We start from the raw sequence: 24,736 nt of genomic DNA on the forward strand, positions 1-24,736 counted from the left end.
TTGAACAGGTGCTGTTCTTACGAAATTGTATCAAGGAGTATCTATGTACTTGAGCTAAGATCGATGCGTATATGATTTAAATAAGAGCTTTTAACTACTGGATATATAGCTACATGTAGTGCGCTGATAGCGATGTAAATTCAAATTTGACCGGAAGGAGCAGGGGCAGGTCCTGGTACACCGGGTGCAGGTGGTACTACATCAATAGGCTTCATCGCTGGGAAAAGAAGGACCTCTTTGATATCTAACGAGCACATTAATATCACTTCGGGAAGAAAACTGCGGGTATCACTTACTGGTAGAGTCGGTTAAGAACATCACAAGACGGTCAATACCTAACCCCCAACCGCCAGTAGGAGGAAGACCGTGCTCCAAACTACAGCAGAATATAAACGATGACGAAATCACTGGGAATATTGAGTAACCTACGCATCTATGAAAGTGTCGTCAATCCCTTGCGCTTCTTCATCACCTTGCTCTTTTTGGTGTACTTGCTCTTCAAACCTTAAGCGTTGCTCGAAGGGATCATTCAATTCCGTGTATGCGTTACAAAACTCCTTGCTGCACATGAACCCTTCGAAGCGCTCGCACAAACCGGGTCGAGAACGATGCCACTTTGCGAGAGGTGACATGACTTGCGGATGACCAACTGAAGTACCGGATAGATAAGTACGTATTCAAATCATTCGAGGTGTTCATACCAATGAAGGCTGGAGAAATACACAAAGGTTCGATGTATTCACCCACGAGCTGCAGGTATCACCAATGAATCGATGTACCAAATGAAGTAGATAAATCAGTACCTTGTCAAGGAGGCGAGCATTTGTTCGCGGCTCGCTGCACTCCACGTTGTGCTAGATGTGCCAGTTCATTTATGCATGAAGACTAGACAGTATGAATCACAAACCTTGGTACAAAGTTCTCGTAGGAATTTATTCGCCTCATCAGTGTGCAAAGTATCACCGGGGGGGAACTTGACGCCCAACTTCTCCTCTAAGGTTTCAATCATGTCGTATCGCTTCCATGGTCGCTGAAAGTTCAACTCCAGAGTTTTGGCCCCTTCCTGATCCTTGTCCCCATCCGGGTGATAAATCAACTTCGTCTCCCCTCCAGTTAGATACTTAACAAGGCCTTCCACCATCGCTTCTGTGATATCCATGACATCGTACATGTCCGCATAAGCCATGTAAAATTCACAGATGGTGAATTCCGGGTTATGCGTGAGATCGATGCCCTCATTTCGGAAAACGCGCCCAATTTCGAAGACGCGATCGAGCCCTCCGACTACAAGTTCCTTTAAATAAAGTTCAGGCGCGATACGTAGATAAAGATCAAGGTCGAGGTCGTTGTGGTGCGTGATGAAAGGTTTGGCAGTGGCTCCACCTGCAAGCAGTGATGTGATAGGCGTTTCGACTTCCATGAAACCAAGGTCATCCAGGAATCGCCTAATATAGTTTATGATTTTGCTTCGTGTAACGAAAATTCGACGGGTGTTCTCGCTGATGATGAGGTCGAGGTATCGCTTGCGATATCGTGTTTCTTGGTCCTTCAAACCAAAATGCGATGAAGGGAGCTGATGCAAATTGGGAGCCAGAAGAACCATAGTGGAGGGAGAAATGGATAGTTCACCCTTTTTAGTTCGCGAAGGAGTACCAACGACTCCGACGACATCACCGCGCTTGAATATTTCGTGTGTAGAAATAAAGGAGTCAGGATCTGCTGCATCTCTGGAACATAAGTCAGAACGAGACACGTTTCTATAACTCAGAGAACATACTGCTGATTAGCCATAATCTGTACTTTCTTCCCTTCGCCATGGAGGTCATAAAACACAAGCTTCTGCCCGCTAGACCGAATGTTGTGAATTCTGCCGGACAGGCTCTCCTCCACACCCGTAAGTTTGGTTCCAGCTATAATCTTGCCCTCGGGCCCATAGGTATCGATGTAGGAGGTGATCGACGTTGAGACGTGGAACTTGTGAGGATAAGGGTTAGGTTTTTGGGTTTTTTTCAAGTGAAGAATTTGACGAGATCGAAGCTCGAAGTATTGCTAGAGGAACAAGTTTGGCATTAGCTTCCGACTTGCAAAATATTCGGAAACACACATTGGGATTGAGGTCCTCATCGCTGACGTCCTTTTGCTTCTTTTGAGGCTGCGTTGGAATTGGTTTTGCAGCCTTGGCCGCTTCTTTTTGCCTTTGTTTTTCTCGACGCTTGAGTTCACTAATCAAGATCGATTAAACTATACAGCCAGGTAGCAAAACTTTTAACTAACCTTTTGGAAATCATCTCCCCAGTTACTGGGTCCTTCTGGGTACCAGCATTTTCTGTAGACATTGTGCGTATAAATTTGGACGCGTAAACTGACTTTCGTGACCTGAGTTCTATGTGGAAAGAGGGGAAAGGTCGCAAGAATCTACGCATTCAACTTTTTTCGAGTCACGTATCAGATCAGATTTGCAAACGGTAGAAACCGCGATGTTACGGACCGGGCGCAACAACTCATAAGTAAGTATGAAAGCTAATCTATTTTACCATCCAAAGTAGAACTCTCTGAATGCGACGTAGATGCCTAGTATCGCGGCAGAGATACGGATCACAAGAAGAGGTTTATGTTCTGTTGTCCAGGTATTATACGTTGCCGCCAGCCACTCTAGCCAAGCAAATATGCCTCCCAGCCCCGGTACGAAGTCCATTGCGTTGTTGGACGAATAATACCTGGCGCAGTTCCACGCTGGACAATTGCAAAGTATTAGCTGAATTTGAACACAACGGAACCTATGTAGCGACTGGCCTGAGATGTAGCCATGGAATAAATGAATGATATTGAAGCATACGTGAATGCAAGTATCTTGTAAGATAATCACAGGGAGAACAAATGAAATTGGACCAAGGAAAACCACACTCGAACAGCAAAGTACACTATATGGATGCAATATCACTGCTCGAGAAAATGAGCACTTGCTGGTGATTCTCGAAGAAGGATCATCTCACAGTAGGATTCAGCAATAGACCACGGCCGGGCCGAAGAAATTGTCAGAGCTCCGTAAACATAGTAGGCTTGAACAAAGTTGTTTATCAGTAGAATTACGCCCTGCGTCGAACGGAGATGTACCAATTCCTGGTATGCTTGAGAAGAACCAAAGACTTGCAAGGACAACTAGTTGCAAGACGGCCGTCTCTATAAGATCACAGTTTTTTTGTGTGTGTTGGTCATCGGATAATTTGGAGCTAATTTAAAATGACACTTACGCCAATTTAGTGTTCGAGATAACATCGTATAGACGGCGAATGCAATAATTCTGAAGTCGCAAAACAGCGTAGTCACGAAGAACAGCGCCAAATGTACCTGATGGTCAGAGTTAGCTGCTTGAACTGTTTGTGCTTGCCTCGTGTTCAATAGGAAGGATATTTCATGGTTCCATGAATTGCACGTTGAAGCAGGCTGCAGAATAAGATTTAGAAGCCGGGCCGAAGATCGCGCTGACGCGTCGCACGCGTCCTTTGGAGATATACCAATTTTTACTCTCTGCCATCATTCGTGCTCAAAATTTGAGCTCACTAAGCCAATACAACCGGACATACATATCTATCGATCATATCGAATCGATTGCAAATCGATGTCTCCTGAACACAAGAAATGTACTCATCTTGCCCAGGTGGCTTCTCTCCAGCCCCCAAAGCTGTCTCAGAGCGTACATCGGGAAGAGTGTACACAATGCTTCGATGATCAGGATACTTCACTCGGCATCTCCGTCTGCCTCATTTGCTTCAATGGCGGCTGCCTTAGTACTGAGCGGCATCACGCACAAACGCATTGGAAGAAGACCGGCCATTTGTTCAGTATTGATGTGAAGAGGGTTCGGAAGGAAAAGGACGAGAAGTCTGTTAGTCAACGAGCGAGTTTCAAAGTATCTTACTCTCTAATATTATTGCTGACCTCTTTTAGGCAGAAGGATCTGAACCGCCACTCAAAATGACTAAACTAGCCATCCTCGAAGAACGCGAAGAGGACAAGTACGACTATCTGACGAGTGTCAGATGCTGGGACTGTGACACTTTTGTGACTGACGAAAGTAGCTCCAAGGTACGCTTTGTTAATTCATTGTGGCTTGTCAAGTTGTCTTCACATTCTTTCCATCTTCGTCGTCGTGGTTCAGGCTTACGATCACCATTTGCAGATTCCGTCCCTGATTTCCTCGATTCTCACATCTCCCTCTTCCGCACGTCAATCCGAAGTTCAAGCTTGGGAGGAAGAAATCCTTCCTTGTGAGCACACACTCACATTGGACCAACTCCCTCTATCTGCCCAACCCATTGCTGAGGCAGGCCATGCCACCTGTTCCTCCTGCGATCTCACTTCTAATCTTTGGCTTTGCCTTACCTGTGGCTCTCTTGGATGTGGACGAGCCCAATTTGGGGTCACGAATGGTGGCAACGGACATGGGTTGGCCCATTATCAGGCCACGAGGCATCCTGTCGCTGTTAAGCTTGGGACCATTACCCCCGAGGGCAATGCAGACATTTATTGTTATCTGTGCGATGATTCGAAACTGGACCCATCTCTCTCCAATCACCTGGCTATCTTCGGCATCAACCTCTCGGCCCAAACGAAGACCGAGCTGAGTGTCACGGAGATGCAAATCGAACATAACTTGAAGTATGACTTTAGTTTAACAAACGAAGACGGGAAAGCGCTGGAACCTATCCACGGCAAAGGGCTAACTGGACTGAGAAATTTGGGTAATAGTTGTTACATGGCCAGTGTTTTGCAGACAATCTTTGCTTTACCTGAGTTCAAGGAGCGATATTATGCACTCGAATCAGCCCGTGCGCAGGACCACGCTGAAATTTGTCCCGAACCCCTTCCAGCTGATTGTGTGGAGTGTCAAATGCGGAAGATCGCGGACGGCTTGTTGAGTGGTCGATATACCAATCCAGCCCCTTCCCATATCAATGCTTCATCCCATGCTGGAGTTACTGATCCTAGTGGGTAGTTCCCCTCATTTAAATTCCGGGTGTTGATTAATTGAACATTGCCCTGGTAAGCCATTCCGGCATTTCAGCAAGGTCTGAAGCCCTCGACATTCAAAACCCTAGTTGGTAGAGGCCACCACGAGTTCTCAACTATGAAACAACAAGATTCGGAGGAGTTTCTAGAGTATCTTGTCAGTGTGTTAAGAAGGGATTGGAAAAAACGGGGTGGGGAGGGTAAGTCGCTCTCATTTGTAATGCCCAATTGTTGATCTGCGATTTCGAACCAAAAGATCCAACCCGGATATTCTCGTACTCGACATCCCAACGACTGCAATGCACCGAGTGTCGAAAGGTCCGATACAGGACAGATGAGAACGACGTACTGAGTATTGCCGTACCGGCGATTGAGAAAGGTGCGTTTACTTTGCGACCACTTTTAATGCTGCAACATTGAAAGCAACTCGCTACGCACCACAGGCAAAGACCCTCAAACCGGAAAGATGCTGTATGGAGACGTTTCGTTAATACAATGTATCGACTCTCTCCTCGCACCCGAACCATTGGAAGACTATCATTGTCCGTCTTGCAAAAAACCGGTAGTGGCTGCCAAGTAAGGCCATTTCTTTTCCACTTTTTATGCGGTGCATGTCTTCTATAGACGTTTCCCTCTTCTATTTGGTCATATTTTTCCACAAGCTAACTTCAGCCTCAAATAGACAAACTCTTGTATCATCTTTCCCGTCGGTCCTAGTAATTCACGCGAAAAAGTTCCAGTTAGTGAATTGGGTTCCAGCTAAATTAGGTTCGTTATTTGTGCATTCATTTGTCCATAGCTCGTTTCCTTCTTTCGGCAGATCATTCGTATCATCGTTTACTTTTTCCGCAGATATACCTCTTGTCCTCCCCGACGGAGATGTTCTCGAGTTCACCGAAAAACACTTTGGGAAAGGATTACAACCCGACGAGGAAGAACTACCTGAAGATGAAGCGGCACTACAGGAAGGTGTGTGTGCTCAGTGGAGTATCTTAATAACAGCTTAGCCTTTCACCTATTAGCCTCATTACCCCAATTCAATGAAAATGCTCTCGCTGCACTACAAGGCATGGGTTTTCCTCTCATTCGGTGTCAAAAAGCCTTGCTCGCTACCGGAAACACGGACAATGCCGAAGTTGCAATGGAGTGGTTGTTTGGGCATATGGAAGATCCTGGTGAGTTTGAAAGATAGTAGGGTTTTGATTTCCCCCATTAAAGACACATGTTACATATACATATGAGCTAGTCCTATACATTTATCTGCGATCGGCAAATTGACGCTCGTTTTCTCTTTCCTTCTGTTCTCAACTCTATCTATCTCTTGCTCCCTCCTGATTGCTTCCTCACGCTCTTTGTATAGATATAGACGAGCCCATCCAACCTGTAACAAGCTCACCGATGTTGGGACCTGAGCCTTCGGCGGAACAGATCAGCATGTTATCTGATATGGGCTTCACATCTGCACAAGCGAAAAAGGCGTTACGCGAGACGGTCAGTGTTTATTTTTCAAGGAGACTCTGGAATTGGTGGAGATTTTAATCCATTATGGATTTGGGGTATGCATTGACTCGTACTGATACCGGAACGTGTAAATAGGGCAACGACATGGAACGTGCTGTGGACTGGTTATTTAACCATCCGGATGATATAGGGGATGACAATACCGGTATGTTCGAACGACTCCATGTCTACTCACTGACAAAGGATATACGGTATCTGCCTTCCCACTTTCCAGTGCCAGCCCCAGCTCCTCAGGAAACCCAACCCAAACCCTTAACCGACTCTACTTTACTCCCCGCACGCTACCGTCTCAAAGCTTTCATCTCACACAAAGGACCCTCAGTTCATTCAGGTCACTATGTCGCTCATATTCGGATGCATGTTTCTGCTTCGAGTAACGACGGTAAAGAGGTATGACTAGAGTGTATTCTGATTTGTTCTCTGTGCTGACCTTCGAGCATAGGACGCAAGCATGGATCTAGATTCAAAAGAGGAAGAACGATGGGTTCTCTTCAATGACGAAAAAGTAGTCAAAGCGGACGAGGAAAGCGTCAACGAGTTGAAGAAATTGGCCTATCTATATATTTTTGAGCGCATTTAAAATTTGTCGTACAGCAACTACTACTAGCAACCTTGATGGGTAGAATTGCGCACAAATACAAATTTCATACGTTCTTTGACAAAGTGATATGGACCGTTTGCCAGTTGGATATCCAAGGGCTGTCCATTTATGAAGGAAGACATCCCAAGGAGAACAAGGACAACTGAATTTAGAGAACTGAGGACAAAAAGAAATTCATCACTTATGTAATAAGCACGTTCGGGCGCTAGATATGCATTCGCTCCTCCCTCTATTCTGTCTTCAACAACTAACACATCTGCTGGTTCATCCTAATCTTTGACAATATCCCCGACGATGGCCTCGGCCAAACCTTGTGCTCTATTTCATCTACTAATATGCATACCAATTATGGCGCTTGCCCTTGATGACCACCAACGACAACCACCATCTTTTCCTTCGCTGAAGCGCACATCCCATACTCGGCGGAGTGTTCCCTCAGACGGCTACTACGATCCTTCTAGCAATGGAGGCTCTATGCTGACTGTGAGGTGCAAACTTACCTTTATTCATCAATCACTGAATATCCTTAGATTGTCGACGGTACTTTTCCTCCAGGTCAAGGAGAGCCTTTGAACATTATTATTTCTGGAAACTCGGATGAAGCAGTGCTCAAGGACCAAGAGACAGATGGAGGGCTGAGGAACTACTGGCTGTACGTCCTCGTTTTTGGTTTGTTATTTGGCTCATTTGAGGTCATAGTTCATTTGACTATGCGGGTGAATGTTTGGGACAACATGCTGGCTCACAACAGGCTGCCAATCTTGGAGATAATAATGGCATCTGTATGTGAACAATGTCATTCTCCATTGCCAACACTAAGTCTACGACAATCAGTGAACGAAACCGATGAAATTCGGTATGACTACAATGATCCGCAATTAGGTACTTGTACCGAGACAATACAAGGTGGTGGTCATTTCCGTTATTGGACACAAAACGGTCCAGGCGCAAACAGCGGTGCTATCTTCATGGCTTCCTCATACGAACTACCTCTGACTGGTATGCACAATCGGTTCGTCATCCTTCATCATCACTCAAAGTCGCTTAGATGGCCATGACATCGTATCGAATGGTTACAACCTCGGTCGAGATTGGATCATTGGAAACATAACCCAAACCAACATACCCACACTTAACCTTACAAATTCCTCCTCATACTCTGGTACGACGTCTTACGGAGGATACACTTATTCTACCACTGTCAAGTACGTAACGGGATTGTTGAACAACACCAGCGTCGGCATCAATCACAATCTTACTGTGATGACATCGAGCTCGAATGCAACTGATGGGTTTGTCGCAGTCCTTGAAGTGAAGATCACAGAAAAGCCTGCGAACAGCGCGTAAGTAGTGGTTATTTCTCTGCCCTTGCATCACATTAAACATTCAGCCTTTCCGTCCGCTTAGCGATCTTCTCATTCCCTTCTTCGGATGGCAGCTTCCGCCATTACTGCCCCTCTTTTTCGCTACCATCCTTCCACTCATCTCACTATAAAAAATGATAGTGCCATAGATCTGGTCCCGGTGACAGAACACCTACATTACCCTTCTACCCTCTAGTATTTTGGAACATGCCTAACGAAAAGACATTCCTATTGCCTCTCGGATAATGAACCATATTTTCACACTACAGCTTTTTCTTTCTCTCATATTCAACTTCGTTAATTCACTCATGTCACATACCGCACACCAAGGACTATATCTACCTAAGCCCTCTTACATTTGCATGTCATACTTATCAATTGAATCCAGAGACACCTCGGCATCACTCGAAGTGTTCATGCTTCTTAGACCTATTGTTGTAAATAATCAGGCTTCTTCACGTTCTTGCACTGCGTTGCGCACCGTTCATCACTCCTTGTAAGTAATTCCTCGTATGCATGCGGATAAAAATATACCATGTAAGGTATGTATTATCTCCAGACTCCATATCATGATGTTCCCTGGCTTCGCTTGTGACACACAGGACACCCACGTCCGATCCGAGCTCGAACCACTCCTTCACTAAGACAAATGTCAGAGAACATACATCTATGACCACTAGATGATTCGCACAATGCAATTCGACCACTGAGTCCTCTCCCTCCCACACCACTAAGCCCCACACCCCTCAATGCCGGGTCAGGCAGCTGTGGTAGCTCCGTCTCGTCACCGTTCGGGCGTGCACATCGGGCGTGAACTGTATGTCTACAAAGGAATAGTAGAACCAACTGTTGAGGGGTTTCTTGAAGCAGTTGAGAACATATGTGACATTTAGATTTTGCTGGAAATTTTCGAAACATTACTTTGATTGTAGAACAAGAGAGAGGGCGTACTTACCAGTCAAAAAGAAACCACTTGTCTGATCTTTTTGAACCCGTTTGCTCAGCTCGGAGCTATCACCGTTGAGAATGGTCTGACAACCTTCCAGTAATGATATCTGCAGGTGGAAATCCTGTAAAATCTGTTTTGGATGGGTTAGAAGTTTGGAAACGGGACGCTGATTTGAGACACTCACTTTGATTAAAGCACCCTTCAGTCCCGGAATCTCCAGCCCATTCCTGATTCTACGAATCAGCCGGATGGGGTTGATATCCGAGCCAACATTTTCAAGGAGGCCACGGATGAATGCTATATGTTGTGTGAGTCAATCAGTGCATGCATAAAACGCAATGAAAAAAGAAAATGGGGGGAAGTGATGAGACAAGAAAGATTGAGAACTCTGACTCACCGGGTCTTGTCTCCGCATATTTCAGCAAATCTTCCCATAGCTCGTCGTCAGCTTGACTTTTAGCAAAGTCGATAGCCTGTGCAACAAGAATTCATTTTGCATGGACTATGACACAAACCACGCACTCACTCTCTCAACATCGCCCAACCTTTCGATAATCAACCCCAGCGCCTTCTTATTATCACCCATTCGTCCAAGGAGAAAGACCATTTCAGGGATGAGGTCCCGCTCCTGACAAACTTCGTAGGCCTTTGGGTGATGGGGAACGGGGGAAAAGCAAATTAATCATCTGTTATCATCCAAGCGAACACATTTCGAATAGACAGCCCACCTTTTCTAGATCATAGTCCGTACTTGATCTCAGAAAGTCAATCAGCCTTGGTCGAGCATAATCGGCGTAGAGCTTAACCTAGGACGAAATTCATTTCACAGCCCCGCGAACAGAAAACAAGTTCTCACCTGAAGATTCTGTAAATCCATGAAACCAGAGCCTGAAAGTAAATTTGGATCTTTCCCAACCAGAGCGTCGAGATAGAAGAAAAGATACTTTGGTCGTGGAGCAAGCTGGGAGACAACTTTGTTGATCTATGGAGAGAACGGCTTTCCTTGGTTAGGAAAGAAAGCAATGTGACACAAACATCACTCACAGGTATAGAATGTATGTTATCCACCAGCAGTCTTATTGATTTACTTGGCGGATCTTCATCCTTTTCTCCATTCAATCTCCCATCAAGTTCGAACTCGAATTCGACCAAACTCAACACCATGTCCTTCACGTCCGTGTATAGGTTATTCTCTTCAATGAGCTCAAAGACATTCGGACGTCTGAGTTTGAGGAAGTAATGTAATGCTTTCCCTGGTTGACGATTGGATGTGTATCTGGGGAGAATATGAGACGAAATAGAAGCCCCTAAGTAATGTCGAAACCCACAGTTCAGCCAAACACTCCATGAGCACGACCGACTTGGCTTTGTCGATAGTCTCATGCGATACCTCGACCTTGTCCAATTCATCTTTCACAGCGACAATGACCGCACCAACGTGATATATATCGTGTGGCCATTCTTTGATAGTTTGAAGAATCATCTAAAGCACGGTGGGTCAGGATAGGTCTAGTATTTTGGTGAAAAGATACCTTAGCGTCATGAGCGAGGAAATAGGCTAATATCATTTCATATACCACCCTGTTCAAACGGGGTTGTTGTGTTGGCACGTAGGGGATGATGGACTGTGGAATGATGTTGTGAGATAAGGTATAACGGTTGGCTATTTCAACAGACCTGCAATTGTCTTTTCTCTGCGAACACGAATATCCAATCCTCCCATCGCTTCGGATCCCGAACACAAATTTTGGGAAGGAGTTCAGCAGCTTTGGGAAATGAACCTAAAGTACGATGATAAAAATGTGTGAACAGATAATCAATAAATGAGACTGACTCACCTTCACTTATCAAACTCTCCGCTAACTTCTGTCCCACGTCGACTGAGGTGAGCTTGACTCCGTTGACTACTTTTTCACTAAATCCATTAGCACTGTCACCTTCTTCGTTTTTCTTCGATGACCCCAGAGAATGCTCTATGACCTCCAGTGCTTCCAATGCCTCCCCGTACCTTTCCCTCTCGACCAACCATGCAACATGGTCATGCTCGTCTCTCGGTCGGACAAGTATCAGGTCGCGGGGGGAGAGAACCACGTACCAATCGGTCAGGTTTACGGTTGGACTTTTGGCCGATGCTGGATCCAACGTCCTAGCCAATTCGGCGTCTGCAGATATTGGACCGGCAAGTTTATAGTCTCCACAGGTCCATGCTTGATACCCACTGACACTTAGTGCATCTGCAGCTAGTTCCTCACCGCCCCGACTAATGATCCTTAGTTCCGGGCGCTCGGAAAGAGCCTTCGCTTGTTTGGTGCGGTCGGTATCAGAGGTAAGGAGGACATCAAGGTCCAAAAGTGCCGTCTCCGGTGGCGAAAATGTAAGTAGTAGGAAGGACGTAAGAGGTGGTGGATTATTCGGCTGAGACGAGTTTGGCTTGAGGAGACCATTTGTGTTGTTGGAACGGGAGGATGAGGTGGTGGAAACGATGGACTGTGGTCGAGATCCAGGCGCAGATGCTATTGCTATCGGCATGGGGTGGGGCATGATTCCTGCAATCATTGAATCTAACTGAAAGACTTTGATGACTTCGACCATAAAACCAGTCTCCCTTGTTCTGACCCGAGCGACTTTAATAAAATCTGCCCAAGCCAACAACAACGTCTGCTCGTCCTGCCACACCAGAGTAACAGGAAACAAGTCTGGCCGGGGAGCATCCTTGGGACGATCGATGAAGGCTATCGTTGATTTGTTGGACATATCATAGATCTTCACACCCAGGTCATTTGCCCATGCAATAAGACGACCAGAAGGCGACCAGCGAACCAGCCAAATTGGTCCCTCCGATGAGTGTAGAACTATTTCAGTATGACCGACTCCAAAAAAGCCGCGTTTCTCGCGTAATGACAAAGTACCGGCCAGGCCTCCGCAGACGAAGGCTCGAGATGAACGATGAGCAAAGAAAGGCTCGAGGGCAACGGTCCTTAATGGGCGTCGGAGGTCGAAGGAATAAGATTCACGGGAGGAGAGGGATATGATGATTACTTGGCCGTCAATGGATGCAGTAGCAATAAAATCACCTGTTTCGTCTACACAAATGTCGACAATAGATGCTTGGTGGGATTTGTATGACTTTATTCTGCCACCATTGAGGTCAAGAAGATGAACAATGCCTGCGTGTGTACCTAATGCCTGTATGTACCAGTTGAATATAGCATATTAGTTCAAATGGAAAGGACACGTACCATGAATTTATTCGATATAGCCAGCGCGGAGGCTGAGTCCTTCTTCAGCAGTGCAGGTAGCTCTCCACCAATTCGTTCATATTTCAGTGCTGGTTCTTCTTCTTCCCCCTCCTCCTCTTCCTCCTCCTCTTCCTCTTCATCACTATCTTGCTCAACACCTTCCGAGTCGTCTTGGAGCTCTTCTACAGACTCTTCACTCGAACTAACATCCTTCTCCGTCTCACTATTTACCACTTCGTGCTCCTGACCATCCACATGCGTAACACTAGAATCTGCTTCCTCTCTTGTCGTATTGACCTCCGTATCCGCCGTCGTTGACATGTGCTCATCGGCCAATTGCAGGTACCAAATAATACGGTGGTAACGTGGCTATCCGAAGAAGGAAAGGAATTTATTCAAATATTGGCGTCAAAGTTTGGAGTAGTATAAGACGCGTTCGAGTAACAATATAGGAATGAAAATTTAAGCTAGTGAGTTGGGGAGCAAAAGTGTTCCGTTCCGGGGGTCCGGCTGCATAACTTAGATTTGAACTTTTCCTAACCTTCAAGTTGAAACCGCGCCCAAAAGGTTTACGCCATAGAGAGATATATTCAATCCGATGGGTATACAAGATCATAATGATTGAGAACATAGTCCTCATCATCCGTAAATTCCTCATTCTGTACTCCAACCTCTTCTGGACATAGTTCTGATTCCACTTTAGCGTCCGGGTCCATCACTCCCTCTGCTAAAGCATTCCGACTGGATTCTCGACCTTGCTTTGAACGATTGACAACGTTAACCGACACGGTTGAACCCGATTCAGAAACATTGTCTCTCATTATGATATCTTCTTCCGCTGAGGCGACCAAAGTAATCCCATTGGATCCTTGCCCCTCCTCGCTCTGTACTTCAATTGATGGACCCGATTCAAGAGATCCGAAAGTTATACCTTCCTCGACCTCAACTTCCATCATATTTGCTAGGGTGGCAGGAAGTGAATGGGTCTTCATTTTCATTTTGCCAATCGATCTAGCCTGTGGTTCGTACAAGACAGAAGGTGCATTCGGTGGTAAATCATCTAGATGGCTAGCAAGAAGTTTGTTCAACGAGTTTCCATAATAATTGAAAGTAGGAATGCGAGTAGGCGATTCACAGGGAGACTCGCTTGGCGGCGGAGTAGGGTAATCCGACCGAGGTGGAGGTAACGATTCCGAAAGAGCCTTCGAATGTGACGGAAGTGGTGGTGGCGGGGTAGAAAAGAAAGGACTCGATGATGCACTTAAACCTGACGCTGCGGCTTGCGTGGTCATTTCGGGACCATTAATCAAGTGTCGAGGAAAGTAACTGAATGGACTCCAGAAGGATGATTGTGTCATGGGCTCGTCCTGAGGATGAGGTGAAGAATATGGATTGATTTCCTCACCATCATCATCGGACATGAAAGCATTGGATCCCTGACGGGTAGAAGACGCGGAAGATGATGCACTAGCCACGATAAGTAGCTCATCATCGGCCATTATTCCTACCTCGGTAGACGCTTGAGTAAAAAGTGAGTAAAAGAAAAGGAAGCTTAAAAAATCTAAATACCATCGTTTTCTGATTGAAACTTTCCTCCATTTGCAGTTGGGTGTCTGAGATTACTCGGAATCGTCTCTGGGGCGAAGGCCCCTTCACCGAGATCAAGTATCACCTCCTTCTTTCCCTCGCCTTCGTAACGAGCGTCCATATCAATTAACGCATAATGAAGATCTAGACCTGTTCCAAGAAATTTTAGGGATCTACACCACCACCATGTAACTTCCAAAAAAACACTTACCTGCAGTCGACTGAGAGCGTTGTATCGTTTCCCGGGCTTCTTCGTTCAATGATCTAAAAACTACAGGCGGCGGCGAAGCTAGCCTCTGAACACATCGTATCAAGAATTTCTTCCTCTTTGCACGTTGATCATCCTTATTTTGCGACAAAGAATCTTGACTGGGCAAGGTCGGGATATTCGTGGGGGGAAGATCAGTTGTTGCAGATTCCTGAGACCGAAAAAGGTGATGTCCGCTAACTTTGTGCATGATAAGTACAAAGATCACCTTTGAATAGTGAGAGTGAACCAATGAAGGTATCCGAATCGTCAACTTTGGGTGGCCCGCATCAACAGAGATCGGGTTGATTGGGGCACCTCTAAATTTAATTTTACTACTATTACCAGTATGTGGCGTCGGCGAGTTCGTCATGAACTGAACGGTAGGATTGTTAGATTTGCAGCATTGGTAGGATCGTTAATATAGGATAGTCACTTACTGCAGCAGGGATATGGAAGTTAAAGGAATCAGCAGATTATCGAAGTGTCACTAACGTTAGGCTGATATACCTTCAGCGATGAGAACGCGCAGTTAGGAACAAGCAAATGAAGGTGCTGGTCATGGATTCTGAGCTACGGAGATTGAACTACGCAAGTTACGAGAAGGAATTCACTATAAGAGAATTTTGATTGCAGTTTTTGCCGGTCACGGTGGTATCGGGCTACTACTACGCTATCATACTATAATGTTTATTGGAAAGTGCTGCATTAGATCGTAAACATCGTGAATGTCATTAATATTCGTAGATTATAGGCTTTACTATGTGAAAACTAAGAAACGACAGAAGGAAATTGCAAGTGATTCGAAGTGATCTTTAAAGTTATACTTTTATCATCGGCAAGTTGGTCGAGCAACGCCTTCAAGCTTAGATCCAGGTCGGTGGCGAGACCAGGAATAAGGGGGAGCAAAAGGTGGATATGAACTGCTCGTAACCTAGTTGTTGTACATTTGTCAATCAAACATCTGCATTCAATGAAATCGCGAAGGCTTGCGGGATGCAGATGCGGAGTGATGCCAAAACTTAGAGTTTCTAGAAATGGAAGAGCACGATCCAACGGAAGAGAGGAGGGATCAGGAGAGTTAGAGACGGTACCCATGAGCCTGGGGGGCGTTATAAACCGAAAAATCCTCTCGGACGTCGATTTCCAAGTCGGGAGATACAGAGCTCTCAAGCTTCGGTTCACTACTCCCAGATAGATTAATAACTGATCATCTGTCATCATTTCCGAGTCTAGCTTGAGCTCCTTCAAGATGCATAAGGACCTAGACAAAAAGTGCATCAGCTCGGTATGTGGCCAAGCTTCATCTCCCACAGTGCTGAGTTTCAATGACACGAGAGCAGGTAGCGTGAGGAGATCAAGAACGTTCCCAAGGAAAATATCTTCGCAGCTCAAGGAGAGCTCCTCTAATGCGGAGTGTACGACCTTTGGCATCTCCTCCCAACGGGTAAGATGATTCAGTGACTCGTCTAGGTTCATGACAATCACACATCGAACAAGTTCGGGAGAATTTCGTAGTAGGAGAAAAAAATCCTCCGGAGGGATCCCGTACGCTGCATCGAGGTTAATGGTGCGCAGGCAAAGGCACCATTCTTGACCTCGAACTATGGGGAGAGGTACCATGGACGAATCAAAATAAAGATGACGTAGATTTGGGGCGGAGTGGACCAAGGATCTAGTCCATATAATCTCCTGAGCAGTGTTTTCGAAGGAAGTGATAAGATGTAATCTCTCCAACTGACCACAAACGTTATCCCCTACCGGTCGCAAGGCTGGCACAGCACGGATGACTGGCAGTGCAAAGAGAAGGGCAAGGGCTCGCATGCGGGGAAGATGAGGGATAAACATGGTGAGAACTTTGGTAGCAGCGAGCGGGACAAACTCCTCATACGAGGTCGCGCGCCTTCCATGAAATCGATCCGTAGACCGAACAAGCAGCGTAAACGTCAGAGGTACGTTTCTCGACCTATCGAGCCAGAGTTTGGTGATTTCGCAGTGAGATGAGCTTCCGTTCGACGCATTTATAATCAATGTTGACCATAAGCGTGGAGTAGCGATAGCGATACTGCGCCAGCTCCGACATACCTGAGTCAGTAGCAAGGGTGCTTGATCAGGATGGGGCTCCGGACGCATGAAAGACAAAATATCCACTTCAGGTAAGCATTGTAAGAATATCTCTGAGATGATCTCCATGGGCAGCTTTCGAGCACCCGAAAGCAGAGCTCTGTGTTCCAAGAGATCCGATCGAGCTTGAACGAGTTCACTGTTTAGAATGCGAGCCTTTTCTTCGAGTTTCTGCAGATGCTGAGCCTTCATCTCTAGTAAATCTGTGATTATACATCGTTCTTGAGCGGAAAGGGCAACGTTCGTATGCAAGAGACGGCTAGTTGCAGAGGTGCGAATAGACTCGTCCATCGAAGTATGGGGTATGGAGGTATTACCTTAGAATCCTGAAATTTATGCTTTTTGCAAAGTATCCGGAAACTCTAACCGCGGAGCTCCGTGAAAATCAAAGTTCTGTCATTAGATTTGCTGACAGAAAGAATAGATGCCACTGGGTTCGCGCTGAGCATCCCAAAATGTTCAGTAATGTTGTTTTATCCTTCCAAGCGAGATGCTCCAAGGGGGTGCTTAAGCGTTCCTCGCATTCGCACTGTGTGCACTGGCGTATATATAAGATGAATGGAATGGGCAGAATGAGCACGATAAAAATACAGGATTGATTAATCTGTACCTCTGTTCTATATAGGTTGAGTATATGATATGTAAGAACTGCATAATGTCCTTCCTGAGGTCACACTGGGAACGACAAGATTTCTGCAAAAGTTGATCCCGCTTGCTCATACTTGATCCCACTTACTCATACACGAATAACCATCATAGTCTAGAAACGCGAGTAAGTATCATGAAACATACTCAAATCATTATGCTTACCAAAATTTCGCTTGGGATCACAAGTACATTTCTCCTCCTTCCACGTATCCTCATTTCGTGGACAATGCGTGTAGGGATTGTGTTCATACCCTATCTGGTCAAAAAATTGTATCTGGCTTGCGGGCGCAAATAACGCAGCAGCTATCGAATGTACAGGGGCATCCCCCCATCGCTACATAAGCCATTGTAAAATTGCGTGACTGATATTTGAATTGATATGAGCACGCACTTCGTAATAGAAACCGCCTTTATCGTCCAAATATTCAAAGAATTTGGTGTAGGCCTCGCCACGCCAGAACGACATATCCGCAATCTCAAAATTAGACCAGACTGCATATTTGGGCAAAGTCTGTGAGCTCCTCCGTCGCTTACAATGTATAAGACTTACAATGGCAAAGATTGTACGTATCGCCGCCGGTATCGGACAGGAATCTCATCGCATTGTCTTTGGCCAGGTATTCTGGATGTAGCTTGATGAAGTCTATTATTGCCAGCGTAGATGAATGAAGGTTCAGACAAAGCCACAGCTCGGAACCAACCTTTGACATGACTCCAAAGACTTGGTATAGTTTTCTCGAACTCGTACATCGCGATAGTGAATGCGTAAACTTTATTGTTTTCCTCCATGTAGGCAAAAGGATCGAATCGGATATCACAGTGGAAATGAACGTCCGGCCTGAAAAATATGTGAATAGGTTGTTCTCATATGTCTCCGGAAGAAACCGTACTCTATCCGCCAGTACCATCTATACTTTTCCATCAACGGATGCCGAAAGAAGAACTGTGTTGTTTGTTTTAAATTCATGCATCATTGAACAGCGAAAGAAGACGTACTCCACTGTTGAAACGACACATGTTCCTGTAACTTAAGCTTCCGCCGTAAATGATACCTTGCTCAACCATCCGATTTCTCCCAGCATCTGCCTTCTTCTCGTCAATGGAGCTTGGTTGATACCAATGATCTCTGGGTATGGTTCCAAATTCCATTTTGGCGGCTGATAGCACCGAGACGCGCCTATTATTTGGTAAAGAAAGTAAGAACAGCTCTGCTTGCAGAAGGGCGACCGAATACACACTTTTTGAAATCGTCCGAAAATGATTCCTCATTAAGGAACACATAAGGATATCTGAACCGTCTGTTGAATCTGTCCTCTATTTCTCGAATGCTCCGCACAGTTCCATCGATATCGGAATTTCTTGCCAATATTACAAACGTGGCGTTTGCCCGGTGATCAACGGTCAAACTCTCGTTCGCTGACAATACTCGGGCTGTGAGAAGAATGTCTCTCCAGACGAGTTTGTACTCACAGAAAGGTGGGTAATATCGGTCAGGTATAGGCGTGATATCTGCTGGTGTAACTCCTTTGAAGTGTGAAGTGAGGGAGTTTAACGAAGTGGCTCGTCTGTAGTCGGTGTGCGTGAAAGATAGGACATAGTGAACGGTGATCTACGAATGAGCCTCAAATCAGTAAAACGGGCCAAGTCAAGAATGGTATTGTGGAAATTTGAAGACATATATAGAGACAACAATGGGAAAAACTCACTACAACACCGAAAACGGCTAAAAGGTATCTCAAGGTCGTATTCATCTTTAGCGATTGGAAATGCTAGAGGTTTGAAGATTACTGGAAATTTTGTTGAGTCTTGGTTCAAAGTTGGGTGTTCATCGAAGAAAAGGATGTACTGCGCATCACGCACAGCGGCTCCAAGGCTCTGACCCAGTTACGCAAAAAAACCGGGCCGGTCTTCCAATTCCGCGGACATGACAAGTGAATTGAATTCGAAGTTGTGGAGAAGGTTTGTACTGTACATATTCGGTGGCGATGAGCAGTGGTGGTGAGCTTGCATGCGTCGAAGTTGTGTTCCTCGGACATTACAGCCTGGGTCTATTTTCTTCGTCGGCCCGATATCTAGATGATCCGGACCCTGCTGCTCAATGTCGACACGAGCAACAGCAACCACTCGCTCAATGTCCCGACACACTGTGATCACGTCGGTGACTCTCAATTGTCTGAATGCCTTACCGTGCCCCTTGCGGCCATCCAACACTGTCACAAATTGCATGCATCTAAATATTGATCATGTGCAGGTATGTTCATGGTTTTTTCGTGCACTACATAACGTTGAAGCATCCACTACACTTCAAAACAACTCCGACTGTCCAGCTGTTAGCCCGCCGAAATAACAAGTCAAGGCTTTGAGCTTTCGCCCCATCCATTCCTCCTCGACCTCAATGAACTCTTGGATATCATCTTTCGAGTTATCGTTCTTGACTAAAGCTGAAACCTCGTCCAGGTCTGTGTTACGCGGGAGGTAGTATGCGATATTGGGGGTAATACGGTTAGAAAGCTTGAAGAGGTCAACACCATGAATAGGTTGAATATCTGATAGAGCGAAAGGCGCTGGCATATTTTCATTCGGGGATGAGTTTGAATCAGAAGGCGAGCCTGATCCTGACAAGTATGAAGGACCACCCCAAGGAGGACTGAGAAAGACGACATCTATTTTTCGAGAGGCTGCTGCTTTGGGAGAAGATAAATACATCTCGGCAAATGAAATGTAGTCAGCGAGTATGAATTCAATATGCTGAGCGACCCCGTATATCTGTGCATTATGTCTTGCTAGGGCAAGACGGGTGGGTGAAATATCTAGGGCAATCACTGGCGAATCAGTCAGTTGAGCTAAGCTACTCGATCCACGCGTGCTCCACGAACCACGCTGGCAGGTTTTTGCGAAGGCAATGGCATTACCGCCGACACCACAGAATGCATCCAAAATCGTATCACATCGACAACGCTCTGCTATTTGATTTGCGATTCGTTCTGGAGTGACGCTATACCATCCTTCTTCATCGAGTAAACAACCCGGAGGCGTAGAGTATAGCGAAAAGAATCGTTCCCGTTGAGCGTAATCTGTGGAGGGAATTGTTGAACGAAAACAGACTCTTCAGAAGTACATACTCACACTTCTTCAAATTATCTGGCACCTCCTGCATTGTTTCAAAAACTGGAATCGATCCACTCATATCATATTTTTGCACTAATTTTGTCCTCGAGGTTTCCATATCTTCGGTACTTTCACCATCAGACTTTCTCTTCTTTTTCGAGGATTGAGACTCTGCAGAAGAGTTGAGAGATCGTTTTGTGCCGTTTCGCACATCGACTGGAATGTCAGGAGTTATTTTTTCCGCCTGCAAAAAGCGCGAAAGTCCGCTGAAGCCAGTACTTCGTTTGCCCATGAGGATTCTAAGTTGAAATGAGAATTATGTAATGTCATGCTACTCTCACTCGCCGTCTACGCATTTTTTAGAATTCATATCAGATTTATTACGCATAGACATTATGCTGGACAGAAGTGTAAGTTAAACTGTTCAGCACTACATGGAATCCATAAATACGTGCAACGTATGAGGACATTGAAAAGGCATTGACACAGAGATATTGAAACACGCAGAGGAAGGGAAAGAGAAAAAAGGAAAGAGTCATCATCACATACGAAGAAATGTTGCAACAAGAAAATGAACGAGAAAAAAGGTGATACAGGTTCTTGGTCGCAATCGCAAAGCCCAAAACAGAGGTCGACTAACGGACAGTTCGTGTGGTGAAGATGAATGGCATTTAGATCTTTTGAATCCAATGCGTAATAAAAATCGAGAAAAGACAAGTATGTCTACACAAAAAGACATCAGTGAAGCGCCATCGGGTCAAAATCAAACGACTAACACAGAAACGTTGAATTTGTCATCGAGAGTCAAAACTAGGATCCAGCTCTTGGCCACATGTCCACCACAGTCTTTCTTCGTTCTCTTGGCTTCGAAATCGGGAGAATAGACGTGGCAGCACTACGGTCAGCGGGATGAACGTTTCCGTTCAACGTTCTAGAGCCATCTAAAGACATTCTCGAACGGTCCCCCTGGCGCCCAATGGTGCGAGCTGGACCTCGTTCGGTCTCACTCCCAGATTCAGTTCTAGTAACTCTAGAAACACGCTCGGCCGATTCCGCACCACTGGCGCTGGAATTGGATTGCGTACGTTTTCGCTGTCTCTGCTGTTCTGCAAGTTGCTGTTGTTGTTGAAGGCCTGTTAAAGCAGAAACCGTGGAAGACCTAGAAAATGTGACAGTGGAGCGGGGTGTGGCACCTGAAGATTTACCAGAACCCGAGCCTGAATCAGAACGAAGTATGGGAAAATCTTGACGCTGACTGTTAGAGACGGTATGCGGAGTGAGAGCAGTAGTGGGAATATTGGGACTACTCAGGGGGAAGGGACCGCGAACAGTATTCGAACCTGTGGTTGGTCTATGCCTAGTCGAGGAAGCCGGTGTTTGTGTTTGGCGACGAGTTAAGGATTCAGATGGAAGTTGAGCGAGAGGCTTCGGAATGGATAATGGAGGAAGCGTCCGAGCGCGGTCTAGCGTAGCACCGGGGCGTTCTTGGTTCCGGTTGAGCTGAGCTCGGGAAGCGGGGGTAGGAGAAGGATCGAAAGCAACAGCATGTAGCGTTTCTTGAGAGTCAAATGTAACCAAATTTCCACGACCGGACTCTTGCGCACGAGATACATTTGTACTTTCATTTGATTGTCGGGAGCGGAGAGAAATTGGCGTTTCATGATCCCTCGCATTTAACACTGAAGAGGGTCTTCCACTCAAGGCGCTCTCTGACCTTTTTGGGCCTGTAGACAACCTCTTCACATCATCACCCCAGCTTCTTCGGGACTCTTCACTGCGTCGACCACTTCCAGTACTACCACCATCTGAGCCCAAGCTGTTCCTCGTCAGTCTACCTCCGACCTCATCTAGGCTTACACTCCGCCCATGACTATCTCCCCCTCCTGTCATGTCCTTGACTGCGCGCCCCACACCCAATAAGAAATCAGTCACGCTCCGCACAAGCTCGTCACTAACTCTCATCTGATCCCGGTAATCAGCTCCAACAGTTCTCCAGATATCTGCTGCCTCATCGCTAGTGCCGCCATCAACTTCTGCATTGATTTGAGCATCCAAAGCCTTGGTCATCGCCACACGAGTCATCAGATTGAGTTTCTCTGCGGCACCAGCTATGTTTTGAGCATTCCGCAACAGGTCACTGGTGGTTGCACTTGAGGTCGATGGTAGACGGGTGACATGAGTTTCGAACATGTGAAGACTATCGTGAAGTAATCGATTGTGATTAGAACGAGGAATATTGAGGTGAGAGACCTCTCCGTCATTCGAGAGTAAGTTTGGAATAGACCGTCGAGTACTGCCAAAGGGACTGGGGACATGTCGACTGAGAGATGATGGTGCTCGGTCTTCTCGGTCCTGGGCCGTCTCCCTGCCAAGATCAATTTCATGACGAGAGAGAGCTTCCTGGCTGAGAACCAGATCGTAAGAACTCTTATATGATCTCAGGTGGGGAGGTGCAGTTCGAGGTTCAGGTTCACCACCGACACCCTCACGTTCACGGTCGCGTATCGCCATCGAAGTAGAAGCGCGCGGTCCTACAACAGTTCCTGCGCGAGTACGAATGTCTGAGCCGTTTCCACGGCTCCGTATGTTAGAAAAATGTCCCTCGTCTTCATCGTTTTCGTGCTCCCACCCAAGCCTACTTTGACTCCGAATGCCTGTTCGGCTGATACTTCTTTCTATTCTCTCAAGTCTCTGTGCCCGTTCTCTATCTCGTATCACTTTTTCCCGAAGAGGGGTATTTTCGTCGAAAATATCACCCCTTCGACCCACAGCTCCTCCACCCTTGAGACCTGCAGCTTTAAGGCCCTCACCAACTAGGCTCCTTCCAACGCCAACTGTAAGAGCACTATCTGCACTACCCCCGGTGCGCAGAGTTTGTCTGCGCCCTTGAGGATTAGGAACATCCTCATAATCTTCATCCGCCTCCCCATCTGTTCGGTGGGAAGACGCGACCGACATATCCTCGGACACCCAACGCCCACCGGTTTGATGTCTCCGGAGAGTCGACGAACGTTGTAAGTTCGGCCGTGGGTCGGAAAACGGATGTCTGAGCGAGGAATGAGTAAGCGTGTTGTTCAGATTTTTTTGTTGGCGAGGAGATAACTGCAAGAACTTCATGGTGGACGAGGGACGGGACATAGTATGGTGGGGTGTTGTAGGTTCAATGGAAAACTAAGAGTCATCAGAGCAAGGGAATGAAGACAATAAAGAAAAGACGTACCCGACTATTCTCATAATCGGATTCAGTGTTGTCTATTGGGTTCGAGCTTGACGAACTACCTCCTCGCGATGCGGATGTAGTGGAAGCTGAAGCTGAAGCCTCAAAAAATTCTTTTGGAAGTGGCTGTCTTTTCTTCGAATTGGCAGTGGGGCTGATACGACCTCGAGAGGACGCTACCGCCGCAAGCGCAGCTTGTGCAACATCAGGAAATCGTCTGGATGTTTGAGAAACTTTATATTCATCGGGTGAACGCATCCTTCTTCCAGATGTAACTTCTGCAAAGTCCGAGGCGGCCATGGAAACTCGTTTGCGAGATCTGGCAGGAGATTCTGATGAGCTGGATGAAGTGGAGTTTGATTGTTTGATGGAGAGAAGAGCTTTTCCTGGCGAAGCGGGGGCGGATACCAGACGAGTACGGTGGAGTTTGGGAGTGGAAGGACGGGCGTCGGAATCTATTAATTCTCGCTCCGTCTCTGAGCCAGAGTGATGTTGTTCCAAAAACCGATGTCGCGAGGTAGAAGAAGAAGAATCGGAACTGCGAGTGTGGGCGGAAGGTGATGGAGTATTTCGAGAGTAAGAAGACAGTTTATCAATAGTCAATCTTGTCCTTTCCTTCAAAGTCAGAGCACGTTGTATTGCCATAGTATTTTCATTGACGGACACCGATTTAAGGGAGTGGCGACGGTTCAACCTGGCTGTATCGTCTTCTCCATTTCCATTGTAATTGTCGTCGTCGTCATCATCATCGTTGGGAGGGTCATCGGTGAAAGAAGCATGAAATGCTTTGAGGTGAGATGCATTTATCATGCTCGTCGTCGACTTCGTTGTGCCCCGAACAACGATACTCGCTGGATCGCCTGTGCTGCCGCTGCCAGTTGAGTTTGTCGCCGGAGGAGACGGTAGTCCGGAGCCTGTTGAGCTTACCGGACTCGGAGGTTCTGGTAAGTCCGGGATCCCTGGAGGAGTGGAAGATAGATGAAGGGGATCACTTCCGAGGTAAACAGCAGAATTTGGGCGGGTATGTCTGGGGCGAGTCGTCATTGAACGACAGTAAAATTGACGAAAAACAATCGAAATGAAAGTGGATGTCAAGAAAAAGACATCAAAAGACGCCTTCG

At 46.3% G+C, this 24,736-nt stretch overlaps 10 protein-coding genes across 10 annotated transcripts; 2 read left to right on the forward strand and 8 right to left on the reverse strand.

The window, feature by feature from the left end:
• Positions 1–140: 140 nt before the first annotated feature.
• Positions 141–2,336, reverse strand: C8R40DRAFT_1042986 (lysine-tRNA ligase; the record flags this gene model as incomplete). The annotated part of the gene is made up of 9 exons (XM_046224129.1): positions 141–244; positions 297–376; positions 430–649; positions 702–750; positions 804–854; positions 908–1,727; positions 1,778–2,049; positions 2,105–2,222; positions 2,275–2,336. 9 exons carry the CDS (start codon positions 2,334–2,336, stop codon positions 141–143), a joined length of 1,776 nt encoding a protein of 591 aa, XP_046087138.1.
• Positions 2,337–2,468: 132 nt separating this feature from the next.
• C8R40DRAFT_1100592 (uncharacterized protein) lies at positions 2,469–3,480 on the reverse strand. Its single transcript, XM_046227909.1, has 5 exons — positions 3,252–3,480; positions 3,115–3,180; positions 2,994–3,059; positions 2,794–2,940; positions 2,469–2,733 (listed from the first exon to the last, which is right to left on the reverse strand). The coding sequence occupies exons 1-5, from the start codon at positions 3,274–3,276 to the stop codon at positions 2,531–2,533; spliced, it is 507 nt and encodes a 168-aa protein (XP_046087139.1). The 5' UTR covers positions 3,277–3,480; the 3' UTR covers positions 2,469–2,530.
• Positions 3,481–3,514: 34 nt separating this feature from the next.
• C8R40DRAFT_1100618 (ubiquitin carboxyl-terminal hydrolase 14) lies at positions 3,515–7,304 on the forward strand. Its single transcript, XM_046227910.1, has 13 exons — positions 3,515–3,898; positions 3,949–4,086; positions 4,181–4,988; positions 5,049–5,210; positions 5,267–5,389; positions 5,454–5,586; positions 5,693–5,778; positions 5,863–5,979; positions 6,033–6,185; positions 6,371–6,501; positions 6,607–6,676; positions 6,746–6,921; positions 6,974–7,304. Exons 1-13 carry the CDS (start codon positions 3,620–3,622, stop codon positions 7,109–7,111), a joined length of 2,514 nt encoding a protein of 837 aa, XP_046087140.1. The 5' UTR covers positions 3,515–3,619; the 3' UTR covers positions 7,112–7,304.
• Positions 7,305–7,426: 122 nt separating this feature from the next.
• Positions 7,427–8,479, forward strand: C8R40DRAFT_1042993 (uncharacterized protein; the record flags this gene model as incomplete). Its single annotated transcript, XM_046224132.1, has 5 exons — positions 7,427–7,615; positions 7,663–7,784; positions 7,832–7,914; positions 7,967–8,131; positions 8,181–8,479. 5 exons carry the CDS (start codon positions 7,427–7,429, stop codon positions 8,477–8,479), a joined length of 858 nt encoding a protein of 285 aa, XP_046087141.1.
• Positions 8,480–9,063: 584 nt separating this feature from the next.
• On the reverse strand, positions 9,064–13,005 carry C8R40DRAFT_1160312 (uncharacterized protein; the record flags this gene model as incomplete). The annotated part of the gene is made up of 14 exons (XM_046230000.1): positions 9,064–9,136; positions 9,188–9,395; positions 9,452–9,575; positions 9,630–9,742; positions 9,843–9,918; positions 9,972–10,091; positions 10,174–10,251; positions 10,302–10,427; positions 10,490–10,721; positions 10,774–10,928; positions 10,978–11,070; positions 11,123–11,226; positions 11,284–12,631; positions 12,685–13,005. The coding sequence occupies 14 exons, from the start codon at positions 13,003–13,005 to the stop codon at positions 9,064–9,066; spliced, it is 3,171 nt and encodes a 1,056-aa protein (XP_046087142.1).
• A 97-nt stretch (positions 13,006–13,102) lies between these two features.
• C8R40DRAFT_148330 (uncharacterized protein) lies at positions 13,103–14,470 on the reverse strand. The gene is made up of 2 exons (XM_046234169.1): positions 14,254–14,470; positions 13,103–14,188 (listed from the first exon to the last, which is right to left on the reverse strand). The coding sequence occupies exons 1-2, from the start codon at positions 14,390–14,392 to the stop codon at positions 13,275–13,277; spliced, it is 1,053 nt and encodes a 350-aa protein (XP_046087143.1). The 5' UTR covers positions 14,393–14,470; the 3' UTR covers positions 13,103–13,274.
• A 342-nt stretch (positions 14,471–14,812) lies between these two features.
• C8R40DRAFT_148168 (uncharacterized protein) lies at positions 14,813–17,109 on the reverse strand. The gene is made up of 2 exons (XM_046234168.1): positions 15,029–17,109; positions 14,813–14,853 (listed from the first exon to the last, which is right to left on the reverse strand). The coding sequence occupies exon 1, from the start codon at positions 16,931–16,933 to the stop codon at positions 15,290–15,292; it is 1,644 nt and encodes a 547-aa protein (XP_046087144.1). The 5' UTR covers positions 16,934–17,109; the 3' UTR covers positions 14,813–14,853; positions 15,029–15,289.
• A 249-nt stretch (positions 17,110–17,358) lies between these two features.
• On the reverse strand, positions 17,359–19,041 carry C8R40DRAFT_1043354 (glycosyltransferase family 15 protein; the record flags this gene model as incomplete). Its single annotated transcript, XM_046224158.1, has 10 exons — positions 17,359–17,402; positions 17,453–17,624; positions 17,682–17,782; positions 17,841–17,933; positions 17,992–18,128; positions 18,181–18,233; positions 18,287–18,467; positions 18,529–18,706; positions 18,761–18,899; positions 18,997–19,041. The coding sequence occupies 10 exons, from the start codon at positions 19,039–19,041 to the stop codon at positions 17,359–17,361; spliced, it is 1,143 nt and encodes a 380-aa protein (XP_046087145.1).
• Positions 19,042–19,594: 553 nt separating this feature from the next.
• C8R40DRAFT_1169703 (RNA cap guanine-N2 methyltransferase-domain-containing protein) lies at positions 19,595–20,690 on the reverse strand (the record flags this gene model as incomplete). Its single annotated transcript, XM_046231415.1, has 3 exons — positions 19,595–20,112; positions 20,167–20,364; positions 20,417–20,690. The coding sequence occupies 3 exons, from the start codon at positions 20,688–20,690 to the stop codon at positions 19,595–19,597; spliced, it is 990 nt and encodes a 329-aa protein (XP_046087146.1).
• A 518-nt stretch (positions 20,691–21,208) lies between these two features.
• C8R40DRAFT_1169704 (uncharacterized protein) lies at positions 21,209–24,659 on the reverse strand (the record flags this gene model as incomplete). Its single annotated transcript, XM_046231416.1, has 2 exons — positions 21,209–23,569; positions 23,619–24,659. The coding sequence occupies 2 exons, from the start codon at positions 24,657–24,659 to the stop codon at positions 21,209–21,211; spliced, it is 3,402 nt and encodes a 1,133-aa protein (XP_046087147.1).
• Between the last annotated feature and the right edge of the window lie 77 nt (positions 24,660–24,736).

This window comes from Lentinula edodes, assembly GCF_021015755.1.
Source record: "Lentinula edodes strain Le(Bin) 0899 ss11 chromosome Unknown C8R40scaffold_14, whole genome shotgun sequence".
In the NCBI taxonomy this organism is placed as follows: domain Eukaryota; kingdom Fungi; phylum Basidiomycota; class Agaricomycetes; order Agaricales; family Omphalotaceae; genus Lentinula; species Lentinula edodes.

What these genes read in the sequence shown, in the direction of transcription:
- C8R40DRAFT_148330 (XM_046234169.1), bottom strand. Translation starts at nt 14,392, where the DNA reads ATGGACGCTCGTTACGAAGGCGAGGGAAAGAAGGAGGTGATACTTGAT. An exon ending in GTTTCAATCAGAAAACGATG is followed by an intron (nt 14,189 to 14,253) that starts GTATTTAGATTT and finishes CTACCGAGGTAG; the next exon opens with GAATAATGGCCGATGATGAG.
- C8R40DRAFT_148168 (XM_046234168.1), bottom strand. Translation starts at nt 16,933, where the DNA reads ATGGACGAGTCTATTCGCACCTCTGCAACTAGCCGTCTCTTGCATACG.
- C8R40DRAFT_1100618 (XM_046227910.1), top strand. Translation starts at nt 3,620, where the DNA reads ATGTCTCCTGAACACAAGAAATGTACTCATCTTGCCCAGGTGGCTTCT. An exon ending in TGGGCATATGGAAGATCCTG is followed by an intron (nt 6,186 to 6,370) that starts GTGAGTTTGAAA and finishes CTCTTTGTATAG; the next exon opens with ATATAGACGAGCCCATCCAA. An exon ending in AAAAGGCGTTACGCGAGACG is followed by an intron (nt 6,502 to 6,606) that starts GTCAGTGTTTAT and finishes ACGTGTAAATAG; the next exon opens with GGCAACGACATGGAACGTGC.
- C8R40DRAFT_1100592 (XM_046227909.1), bottom strand. Translation starts at nt 3,276, where the DNA reads ATGTTATCTCGAACACTAAATTGGC. An exon ending in ATCTCGAACACTAAATTGGC is followed by an intron (nt 3,181 to 3,251) that starts GTAAGTGTCATT and finishes GTGATCTTATAG; the next exon opens with AGACGGCCGTCTTGCAACTA. An exon ending in ATTCCATGGCTACATCTCAG is followed by an intron (nt 2,734 to 2,793) that starts GCCAGTCGCTAC and finishes GCAATTGTCCAG; the next exon opens with CGTGGAACTGCGCCAGGTAT.